The sequence below is a fragment of the Pseudomyrmex gracilis genome, unplaced genomic scaffold (assembly GCF_002006095.1).
Source record: "Pseudomyrmex gracilis isolate BER0280 unplaced genomic scaffold, ASM200609v1 scaffold_1030, whole genome shotgun sequence".
NCBI lineage: Eukaryota > Metazoa > Arthropoda > Insecta > Hymenoptera > Formicidae > Pseudomyrmex > Pseudomyrmex gracilis.
In genome coordinates, this window is record NW_018021614.1 from 26,174 (window position 1) to 39,357 (window position 13,184).

General features: G+C 29.8%; 1 protein-coding gene across 4 annotated transcripts in view; it reads right to left on the minus strand.

The window, feature by feature from the left end:
• Positions 1-12,807, minus strand: part of LOC109861782 (decaprenyl-diphosphate synthase subunit 1) — a 28,733-nt gene extending 15,926 nt beyond the window's left edge. Inside the window, exon 1 of one of the 4 annotated variants that reach the window (XM_020441587.1) lies at positions 12,703-12,807. Coding sequence is in view for 2 of the 4 variants with exons in the window: in XM_020441589.1 (XP_020297178.1) it covers positions 10,346-10,513 (168 nt within the window). In the remaining 2 variants the exon portion in view is untranslated. The other 3 variants (XM_020441588.1, XM_020441589.1, XM_020441586.1) reach the window with 3 other exon arrangements.
• Between the last annotated feature and the right edge of the window lie 377 nt (positions 12,808-13,184).

Genomic DNA, 13,184 nt, shown 5'->3' on the forward strand with positions numbered 1-13,184 from the left:
GTTTTTCTATATATTTAATTTTTTAAAATAAAATATAATTTTTAATAAAAATATTTAATTTTTTTTAAATTAAATTTAAATTTTACATATTTATTTAAAAGTATATGTAGTAATAATCCAAATTGTCTCGTATAAAAGTAGTCTGTTCATTTTAGTCAGCGTTAGATAATCTAAAACGCTAAATAATCAGTTAGAAATTTAACACGTTGAGCGCCACGTCAGCCATCGGTGGCTAACACTAGACTTTCCGTTTCGGCCGCGTCAACCACCGCTGACTGACAGCGTGTAACATGATATAGAACTATAAAATTTACACTGTTAATTTACACTCAAGAAAACAAAACAGACTTGGCACGTAACGTGTTGAATGAATACCTATAGGGATCACGTTCTAAACGTAAACTATCTTCTACTGCGATAAGAAACATTGGCCCTACAATTTCAGCGCTTCTAAGCGGCGCGCGTGGCCTGACGGGGACTTCCTTAAAAATCAGCGTGGCACTTAACGTGTTAAATATGACAATATTTATCCGTTACTATGATTTCTGTAGTTTAATTCTTAATTTATCACTTTTAAATCTTGATATAAAAAGATATAGAAGCATTATATTAAAATTAAATGCGATTTTCTGTTTCAAAAACTTTCTTCTCTCGTCTCTCACTGCTCTATTGTCCCTTTCTTTTTCCTTTATGCACTCTACTACTAGCTACTTCGTTCGACGCAATACGCGATTTATTACTCTCGTCAGTATTTCATTTAAAGAGTTACTACTCTTGCAATACGTCACGCGTCGACTGTATTTTAGCTCTTTTTACTCGAAAGAAAACACAGTAATTATTAAGATTATATGATTACGCAAACTAATAGTGAGTATTGTAACCCCATTGTGAATTTTAAGAATTATATTGATAATATATTGATAATATATATTTTGAGAAGAACATTACTGATTACTTTTTGACAACATGAAGCCAAGAAATATTAACAATATTACATTTTCAGTTAAAAACAAATACGACCATCCTATGTTTAATAAAAAGAAAATATATTAAAACATGGAAAAATTACATTACTAAATATTGTTTCATTTTATTTTTGAAACAGTGTGAACATCATGCGTGCGTAATTACGATATTAAGCAATAAGCGCACTTAATGGATGTTCATGCGTATCTGGTAATTTCCATGTGCTCTTATTCGAAAATGACTACTTATTATATCATAGTATAACTAGCTTTAGCAATACAAACAAGTTCACTGCATTCTACTTTTACTTCTTTCAAATGTAACCAACGCCAAGGACAGAGAAAATTATAGAGGGAATTACGAGTTCACAAAAAATGAGAAATAAAACATATTTTTCTACTCAATTCCTACAGAAAGTAATTACTGGTATAATTAAACTAATAGATATTTTGAGTGTTAAAATCACTAATGTAAATTTTTATAAAATATAAGTCTAATATTCATATGTTATTTTTTATCAATTCACCAATTCTATTTTGCGCACAATCGCAGAATAATTTAAGAAATGCAATATTTAAAACATCTATATGTTTAGTAAAGCAATACTTAAGAAACTTAATATTTATTTATTTAAAGGATAATTTTAGAGCATATTTTGTAGAACAGTTATAATACGAACAAATATTGTACATACACACACTTAGAAAACAAAACATAGAGAACACAACACACAAACTTAGAGAACAAAAATTAAGTTAAGAATATGAAAACTTGAATATAAAAAAAAGTAGTGTATCAATTAAGTAGACTCATTAAAAACACACATACACACACACACACACACTCTCTCTCTCTCTCTCTCTCGTCTCTTTTTTTTCTGACTGCATTAGTGTCATCATCACTGGCGAGATTTCCATTCATGAATACGCGATTTGAAAAAGTTTCAATTATCGCGCGGCTCATAATGTCTTTTACACATGCAATGGTTGATTTATCGCTGCGAAGAATTGCGTCAACTTTGTTAACATGTCGGTGAAGATGCATACCTGGACCTGCCGATGTGCGGATCACTATCAGGATGATTATGAAAGCTCCCTGTCACATGATATCACGTAACAATTAGCATAATTTAAAAATAGAGAGTTACTAAACCGTAGTTGTACTAACCGTTATAGCACAATTTCCATATTTTTACGCTCCGTATCTTCACAGATTTCTGTAGAAATTTTGCTGTATTATCAGGATTAACGCAAGATTAAAAAGCAATATTTAGAAAACTAGTTAGCGCACAATTCCTATTCTATATATTTTTACAACGTCAAGATCCATAAACTTTTTATTTCCACGTTTTCCTTGCATTTACTCTTTAGAAGAAGCAATGTCTTACGCAAAACGATACTGCACATACAAATACTGCGTCCCAATATTTATTGTAGTCAATTGTAGAAATGACATGCGCGATTAACGTGCGAGTATCTATAACAGTGTCAATAATAGTGTAACAGCATAATAGGAGAAAGTGAAATATGGAAAAAACACTGTCCGTGAAATTACAGAACCTGAAATTACGAAAACTATGCTGTATATATAAGCCCAATAATCGTAGTACAATATAGAAAGAACTGATTTATTTTCAAAAACTAAACAAAAACTATAAAATAAAATTTTTTTACAAAACTTAGTTATCGTAAAACTCTTGAAGCCTTACTTGCAATTAACGGCTGAAAGAAGCTAATTTACGCACAATGAAAAAAAATGAAGTCAAGGTTTGCGGTCTTCTTTTGTATGATTGTATACAAATTTTTCCCACTTACAATTAATAAGTATATATATTTTTTTAATTCAACAGTAATATAAACTTTTTGATTGGAAATTGGGCGGAGTTTAATCGTAGATTATCTTAAGTAATGAATAGTCAGATCCGCATTAAGAAGAGAAAATGAGGTTACATAGTTGGACTGACCACTGCTGCCAAGTGGATTGTGGCAACGCAATGCTATAAACTTGGCCGGGAATCATCACATGAAAAGAGAAATAATCTTGACGGCCTTCAACCTTTCTCGACATCAAGTCGGTTTATGTATGATGAAACGTTGTACAAAAAATTCCAATTAAAAAAATTGACGATAAGAGAGAAAAAAAGAATTCAAACACAATATATAATCATTATAACTTGTTCATCATATTCTTTGCATGCATGTGAGTCAATTTCGTTTCTGGTAAAGGTTGTTCAAATTGTGATGAACAAAATGGTCTTTTGTAGCACAAGAAGTAGTTGATGGCACAAAATATTAAGTAAAGAACATTTTTTTTATAACAAGTATAATTTACAAAACTGTACACACACATTTATATATATATACGTATGTACACACACACGCGCGCGCGCGCGCACACGCATATACAGGGTGTCCCAGAATTGGTTTAACATCTCTCGTAGGCAGGTAGAAGGAATAAAACTGAAGTAAAAAGTCCTATACCATTTTGCTAGATTCGCAATAGTTACTGAGATTTTAATTAACAAAGATCTGCAAATAAGCATGCATCGGGCTGTCTTACGCGCGTAAGACAGCCCGATGCACGCTTATTCGCGGATCTTTGTTAATTAAAATCTCGGTAACTATTGCGAATCTAGCAAAATGATATAGGACTTTTTACCTCAGTTTTATTCCTTCTACCTGTCTACGAGAGATGTTAAACCAATTCTGGGACACCCTGTATATATATGTATAATAAAAACTTAATATTATTATATAAACCCAACTATATTAAGTAATGATCGAGGACAGTTGTAAAATATGTGAAAAATACCAGACAGTGCTTTGTTTTATATTAAAAAGTATGAGAAACCAAGCACTTTCTTTTTTTTATAAGAGTAAGTAACGATAATAATAATCAAAATGATAAAAAAACTATATATATGATTTTTAATTATTTTTCAAAAATAATAAAAAAAGATGCATGTGATTGTAAAACCTAATCAAGTTTTGATAGTGCTATAGAAACACAAACGTTCATTAGAAATTTTTGACATAAAACAGGGGAAATACGACCGCTGTGCCTCTGCGACTTAAATGAATAACAAAACAAGCTATGTCGTTCAGACAATTACAAAACAAAAAAGTAATGATAATGATGATAATGATGATGATGAAAATAATAATAATAATAATAATAATAATAATAATAATAATAATAATAATAATAATAATAATAAATCAATATCAAGAGACTGCAAAAAAAACTGTTCCGCATAGTACTTTTCAATCCGAAAGACATCGTAAAGATATTTAAAAAAAGGTTAAAATAATTTAGTCTTTACATCCTGTCTGGCGTCATTATACAATCCTATTCATGAACAAAGTTATGCAAAACCTTGTTTTTCTCGAGAAATAAATATTCGAAAAACACAAATGTATATGTTGTCATATCTTTAAAATAATCGTATTTTATTAGTCTGAAAAATAGCTTTCACTTCACAGCCATATTGAAGTTTCTTGCTACTTTCTTTGGAGAATTATTTCAATATCTAAGCTACTCTAAGAATGTTTTAAGAATTTCGAATTCTGTTTTAATACAATAATAAACAACATACACAAAAGTTACATAAAAACATTAATAGAAAATATGTTAATTATATTGCTTTGTAACACTAAAAGTTTTAAGTTATTTTGCCGTATATATTTTTTGTTGTGATTGTTAAATATTTAAATCCAGAGATTCTTAAATATTTAAATCCAAATCTATTTCTTAACTTTAAATCATCTTTAGAGAGTTTTTTCTAGCTCTCTCTCTCTCTCTCTTTTCAGAGCAATACAAGTGTATTTAGAGTTTTTAGATAAATAGTAAACATCTCGCGTTTTTCACAAATAGATATGAAAGAAGATAATTTATATATAAATAAAATTGTTATTTTATTTATTGTTATGTTTTCAAAAAAGTGAAAAAAAGCTACACCGAGATCAATCAGTTACCAGCAAATATTTCTTGTATCTTCGTCATTCTTAAAGAACGGTATTGAATGTCAAGAAGCAAAGAGTGGGAAAATACACTTTCTCCGTGAGCGTTGGCCGACCCACATTCTGGAATCGCGCACCATGTTTATCGATGGTGATGTCCGTTCCAATCGGCACTATAGTGTGCTCTGCTGCACGTATCCCAAGGAATCAAGGTCGCTCTCACGACTTTGCGCTTAAGGTCGTTAGAAGTTTGTCTTTTTTCTCCAAGATTTTAATGAAAAATAACTGATTAAACAAGTCAACTTGCATATTTGTACATTATTATCGAATATATTGAACTTGCAAAGATTAATTCTATCGTGTGAGTCTATATACTAGATGTTTGTGCAAAATATTTTTTTATTTTATTCGATACATGTAAATTAATTTATTCATCTAAGATACTTGGTTTGCATCACATATAGAATAAAATATTTAATTTATCTTCGCATAAAAATAAAAAAACCTATTGCGAAAAAAGATCTTCGTCAGAAGTCAAACCAGTTTCTTTTGTATTCCGTGCATATTATGAAATATATTATTATTAACATTAAGTCGTACATTAAATATGTGATAGGCAATGTTAACTTAATTTACATGCAATCTAAAACATTTCTTTTTTATATTCATCGCTAAAGAAAGCTACTAATCTTATAGTAGACAATTCAAAGAAATGTATATGTCATACTTGAAAACTTTCTTGATTTAAGTGTCTAAGGTTCTTGGTTACATTTAGATATGGTTAACTATAAACGATGCAAGCACACCAAGAGAAAGAGCAACGTTGAATGCAACCATACATGGTGCAAAGTAAAAGTTGCTCATACGCAATGGTACAATATCGCTAATGTATATCAGAGTTTCTATTTGTTCTCAAGTATGTCATTAAGAATCATCAGTAAACTTAAATGTTGATACACACCTAAAAATAGAAAACTAATACGAAATAAGTTTTTTAACAAGAAATAGAATAGGTAATTAGTCAATTTATAAAAAAAGACAATAGTTACAGATAAAAAAAATAGAATATGATGTATATCTAATCTGAACTGTATAATCCATGAAATTCTGTTGATAATTGTTAAAGAAAAAATGAAATCATGATATCACTATAAAAATGTTATCAAATTAAAAATTAATTATTCTAGCTGAAACAGATAAATGCTCTTATATCAATTGACAAACTTATGTAACTGTAAAAGATGTTATGTTAAATAACTTAAACCACAAAACATTTCTGAGTTGCTTTTCAGATCTGATACATTTACGATAACCATATTTTCACCTAACATGTACGTACGGCAACACAATGATTCGTTATCTAGATAGTGAAAGAACCATACACATATAATAACTTTATTAAATATTCTTATTGCCGAACTTTTTCATATATCCTACATATTGTACACTCATATAAATTTTAGCTAGATTTGCAACTGTTCTTTTGAATTAAATACTTGTTAAATCTGCTTAAAAAATACAAGACACGAATTTTACGAAAGCAATCGACAAGAGACCAACGACCACGCAATACCACCGTCAGAAGCGGATGGTTTGAATAATCAAGGTCAGTACGCATTCTCCGACAACTTTCCACGGACGTTTTGCGAACAACCGTTATTCACTTTTCCTTCTTGCAATAAAGTTACTACCAAGTAGCAAGTAATTGCCTAATAAATGAACATAAATATTCTATACTCAAAATATATCTGCTTATTAACTTATAAATTGTTAACAAACATCCGTGAAATTGTCGTGAGGAAAAATTTGAAAGCGGAAATTACGTCATTGTTCCCGGACTATTTTCTCGCCTTGTGATAAGACTAATAATTACCACACGTATATGAAAGATTGCGTACTTCATTACGATAGAGACAGTTAAAATTAGACAAGATTATCAACAGTTAAACATTTAGGTTTAAACATAAATATTTTAAAATATTAATAGCAATAATCTCCAACAACATAACGTTTCCCAACAGCCAAGTTTTACAGATTATGAAGACCGTTATATTTTTAAACCAAGTCCTCTTTATATATCTTAATAAAATTTTGAGCCACGACTAAAACCTAGATTTCTTTTTCATATTAATCTTAATCGCACAATATATAATAGTGGAAATGCATAATTCAGAAGGAAGTCACCAAATAGGCCTGAAGAAATTCATCTTGTATATATCTAAGAGGAGAGTGAAATAAAAATAGCGAGTATTTAAAAGGAATCCAATGAGAATTTCTTTTTCTTTCTTAGTGTCTTCTCACATAAAGTTGACCAAGCACGTTTGAGAAATTTTTTTCTCTAAACTGTGTTATCATAAGTTCCTATGGAAGCGTAGTCTCTACAATCTTGAAGCGTATGCCACAAGTCGCACGCGCGTGTGTGTATTTTATGCAATAAATATGCAACCAAAACCGAATGGACACTCATGCATGCAAAATGTTCACAAGTATACGTATCTACGTATGCTACATGCAAGATTTATATAAATATTCTATTTTGTAACAATTAAGAGCTTTAGTAGCTTAATGCAAATAAATAGCACATTAAGCTACTAAAGCTCTTAATTGTTACAAAATAGAATATTTTCAAGTATCTATGAATAATATATGAGTTATAGATTTATAATAAATTAAAAATAATTTGAGTGATCAACTTTGAAAGTTTTTATAATAAAAAACGAAAAGTTTTGTAAAGTATTAAATGAGAGAAGAGTAATAAATCATCGTATATATTATTATAATAGATCATATGTTAATAATTTCAAAACAAGACGTTGACATTTGACAACATTGTATTGGCTGTAATCTTCTCTGTAACTGCGTCCTCATCCATTAAATTGTTTATCGGCATTCCGTAAGAAGAGGCGCGATTTCTTTATGCTAATTCGTTAAATGTGCTTTGCAATAATTTGTTGCGTTAACGACAATGATTACTTTGTGAATGTATTTATTCATACATTCCTGCACGAGCAAATCTGTACACTCACCGCATTTTTTACGAGAGCGGAATGACGAAGTATCCCATATATTTTAATGATTTTTTTAGGAATCTTTACAATGTTTGTTAGACTTTTGCCGTCTGAAATAACATATATAATGTGTTCGTCGAACTTGTGTCAATCAATCAAACTATATAATTTCATATAAAATAATATTTATGAGTTTATTATACGAAAATTACAATCCACATTTTACATTCAATTGACGAGAAATTTTGATTCTACGATTGTCATTCTCGATCGCAAAGCGTAGCTTCTACGAGAACAGTAAAAGTTTCTCAGAATTCTGTGGTAAAAACAGGTGTGGAAACGTGTACTATAGCGTTGGTCGAATCGAGAAAGTCAAGAGCGAATGCCGCGGTGTAGTCCAAGTATCTCTCGTAAAGGCTGCTAGCCTAGTTAGATTGGAAATTTGTTGTATCGCAACAGATTGTTCATCAACTCGATATTAATATTATTAATGTTATCATCTGACATTATATATAAGACTTTTGCGAAAAAAATAAATCAACAATTGTATACTATTCATATAAGAGCGATTTAATTTGCCTAAATCTTGCGTACATGATTTGCCGCTTCTAAATTTATAATTCATCGACGCAAACATTTCTAAACTATGTTTCAAAACCATGTTTCACAACTATGTTTCTTCTACGTTTTCAACCTGAGAAAGTTGTGATTTTAATACATGGTATAGCTCGAAAACTGCACTACAGCTTTTTATAACGAGTGTACCACTAGTACTTCTACGCATATTATTAAAAATCTATTTTCTTATTTACCTTTCTAACAATATTATCAAGTAAGTTTAATATATCATAAAAAAACTGAATAAACTTGTTCGATTATTTAATATTAATATATATATATATATATAAAATGCCATTGAAAAAAAATATCTGATATAAACTCTTTCAATTTGAGAAGAATTGAATAAAAGTTAAAACGGTCTTTGAATGTTGTGTTTCAAAAGACATTGAAATAAAAGTAAACGTAACCTCTTAGTATTTTCTCTTTTGTATCAATATTTGTACTTGTACAGTTTACATACGGTTATCTACATAAGGTTATCGGAATTGATTCTACTTAAAATCATTCCAAATATTTACTGTATGTATAATCGGTGCATAATTATTTGTAAAGATATGTAAGCTTTTGTTTAAATTTACTTTTTGCTTAATGAACTATAATGTTTCGAAAAGAAAACAAAAGTAATTGTTTATTCATGTGTGTGTATATATTTACATATATAAACACGCATGAAATAAAGTTCAATAAATTCTCATTGTATACACATAAAATTATATAAATAATACAATTGTGCAAAATAATGTAGTTAAATTATACTATGCCCATATATGCAATAAACAATGTGCGTTACTCGATAGTCAATGCAGTTTCTCTAAATAAGTTTCAAAAATCTTACTTAATTTTTGAAATAAATATTATAAAAACATTACAACAAATATGTAGTATTACATTTTACTTATTCAAAATTTTATTTTATTTTATATCGTTGTTAAAAATATCGTTATATTTTTTATTAGTAGTATACGATCTGACGTCTGCTAGATAAAAATTTCGATTGAGACTGAAAAATAAACTGTAGTGTAATTATTTCTAATAATTTCTTGATTGTTACGTTATTCTATTCAATTCGATTATATACATTACATTATATACACAAAATTATACAAGAAAGATACAAGATACAAAGAAATACATACAAGGAAAGTTGGTGCTTTAGTTCACAGTAATAATAACATAAAAATATCGAGAATCTTACGTTCGTAACTAACACTTGACTTTTATACATGTTATGTGCAATTGTTGCAAAATTATTTATAAAAACATGTTTTTGTTTATTTTGTTTAATAAATTAATGTTTTACGAAGAAAGAAAACGAGATGTTTATGTGTGTGTGTGTGTGTATGTGTGTGTGCGTGTGCGCGCGCGCATGTAACTTTTTATCTGAATACACAATATATATATATATATAAATTTTATACATAAAAATTTAGACAAGTCTTTGAAAAGAGAAGTAATTACTTAAGATGACAGTATTCCAAAACATTTGAAGAAATAATAAATTTTGTGTTGCCATCAAATCTTACAAGAGAAATAGTTGCATAAAAAAATGTCACGAGAATTTGGTATTCCTGAATATAGGTTATGTCGGAAAGCTTTGAATACAAAACTTGCGAAAATTGAATTAAATAGTTCGTCTTCTCAAGCGTATCATATTTTACGAACTATCAACCACTAGGATAATGTGCGTTCCAAGTGAGCGGAAGCGCGGTACAATTCAAATATTTATCTGAAACGGGTACAATTCAAACATTTAAGTCGACAACACACGGAGAATTTAGCATGAAAACATACTTGGAAGATACATGAATGTTGAAAGAACACGCCGTTCATTTGAGAAGCCACCAAACGCGATTTCACACACGTTGTCGTCGAAACTTTCTTTCGTAATTGAGTGAAATGTCCAAACCGACACAGTTTCTCCACATAAGCACAAAGCCTATTCGACCCTACACACGCCATAGCGAAGACTATAGTGAACAATCTTACTAAAGCGCGGATAGTATGAGCCTCTTTCGATTACTCGCTCAATCCCACCAGTAGTTACAAAAATCACGCCTCTCCCCGTCCGTCACAGCCTTCTCCCATCCTAACTTACGATTCCTAACCGCGTCTTTGCGACCGAACTTTCATCTGTATAGATTAACATACATAGTTTGGTACAAGGCAAGTTTTTTTTTAAGTCATCGATTGATCAATCACACGAAGCGCAAATGTATCCGAGTTCTTTTATTCATCGATGAAATATATTAATTTTTATTTACAGTTTTTATTTACAGCGCGTAATCATTGACACACATTCATCGACTTATTTTATAAGTAAACTAATAAGATGTTTTGATTGAATACGGATATACTTCCTAACCTAACCTAACCTAAAATACCAAGTATTGTTATTTAGGGTGCTTTCCAACTACGTACACAGGCGATACTGTGTAACAGTGTCCATTAGTGAGTGAGACACACTGATATGCTCTTTCTCACACTAATAGACACGGTGTTACACAGTGTCGCCTGTGTACATAGTTGGAAAGCACCCTTAGTTAAGTTGAGCATTTGTTGTTTATGTGTGATAAGGAAGCATTTTTTGAGTTCTTGAGCCACTAAGAAATCAAGTCGATACAAAAACACTACAGAATGTAATTGAAACATTTTATAAAGACCGGGTAATCTTCAGACATGAAAATGCGACACTTCACTTTCAATAGTAACAGTGACATGTAGTGACCCAAATCTATTATTAATTAAGCACGTACATTTAAAACATCTAATAGATACATTAACAAATACTTTGAAAACATAAAACTTGATGATTTTTTATTAAAAATAGTGCCATTGTATTCAAAATATAGATTCTAAAGCATATTTTGGAGTACTTTGAATTTCAAGTTAAGATATATATTGTATATTAAGGTATACAAGTGTGTGGTACCCTGATTATAAATACAAAAATTATGTTATATAACAAGCAAAATGTTTTCAACAATTTCTAATATATTTTGGATATTCAGAATTTTTATGATTATGATGGATACAAACCATGAGTATATAAAACGCACTTCAACTTTAATTACAAAAAGGTTATTTTAATAACATTATTTTCTAATTATATTATTTAACTATTTTTTGTTTTAAAACAAAATTAAAAAATATAAAATAAAAACCATCATAGCTCGCAAAAGAAAAGTAGCTAATAATTACTGATTTTTTAAAAAATATTTTTAATGTATTTTGTTTTCTGCATTTTATATTATATATAATAAATTATTATTATCATTATACTAATTATCACAAATAAAAAAAAGATAACTGATTAAACTTTAAGAACACAAAGTTTAACACTTGGTCTAAAGGTAATTAACATATTTTCTTTATACAAAAAGAAATTTAATATTGCACAAATGAAAACTCTGTCAAATACTGATTACCTAACCTAGTTAAAATATTTATGTATAATTTATTATTTATATATTTGAATTTTGAATTATTCTTTTTTAGACTTAAAAAACTTTCAATGTAACTTTAATTTTTTTCTTGTAACCACACGTTTTCTTTAAATATTCCCTTTTTATCTATACTCTTCAAATGATTAAAAGTTTTTATCTCTTATGCTTTGATCTCTGTAATTGTTTGACAAGATAATTGTCTATAAAAAAATAATTTTTCCTAGACACTTTTTTCAATACTTTTATTAGCACGATAATTTTTCTCAATATTACTATCTTGTTTAAGTTTTTGATAAATGACATGAAGTTCTAAACTATTATAAAGCATGCTGTGCAGAAAAAGTACTTGATGCTCTGTAACTTGTAAGAGCGAGTCAAATACTTTGAAATATTCCTACGAGATACTCACTTAGTACTTTTTCCAGTACTGTTTTAGTTCTTTTTATTAGCTTTGTATGTTGCTAATAAATTTTTATACTTTTCGTTGCACATATCATCTAACATCAACATTGTTTATGGTAGTAATTTCCTTAGCACTAGTTTGTGTCAAGCTTTTCTTGGTATTTTTCCATTAAATTTTGATTATTCTCGTAGATATACATTAATAAATTAACTAAACTTTATATCCCTTTAAAATTCCATTCTGTCTCTTCCTCTTTTTCACTTTTCTTTTCCATTTTAAGTTGTAAACAAAACTGTACATACTTCAGAGTAGAGAGAAGACTGAGAGCGGCCATCCTATTGTAGTTTCTTACGGTTTGGTTTGGTGCAAGTATGGCTCTTGGACCGTAAAGATTAGTCCACACGCCAGTCTGATAGTTTCTTACGACGGTTTCAGCCTTAGGGCGACGTCCCATTGAGCGGAAATCTATAGCGGAACGGAATGTGCGGAACCAGCTCGACCAATCATAGCCATTCCGTTTTCTTTCCTTCGCTTATTCTGTGGTTACGATTGGTCGAGCTGGTTCCGCACATTCCGTTCCGCTATAGATTTCCGCTCAATGGGACATCGCCCTTAGACTATATATACTTGTAAACACGACCCGTAGACACAGTACGGCTTAGGGCCTCCGCACAAACTCTTCCATAACGCGTTACGTTACGTTAAGTACTGGCCATAAACTTAGACCTGTACGTAAACTTAAACGTTGGGTGTGTTTAGCCGAAGCTAGCGCTACGTAGCGCTA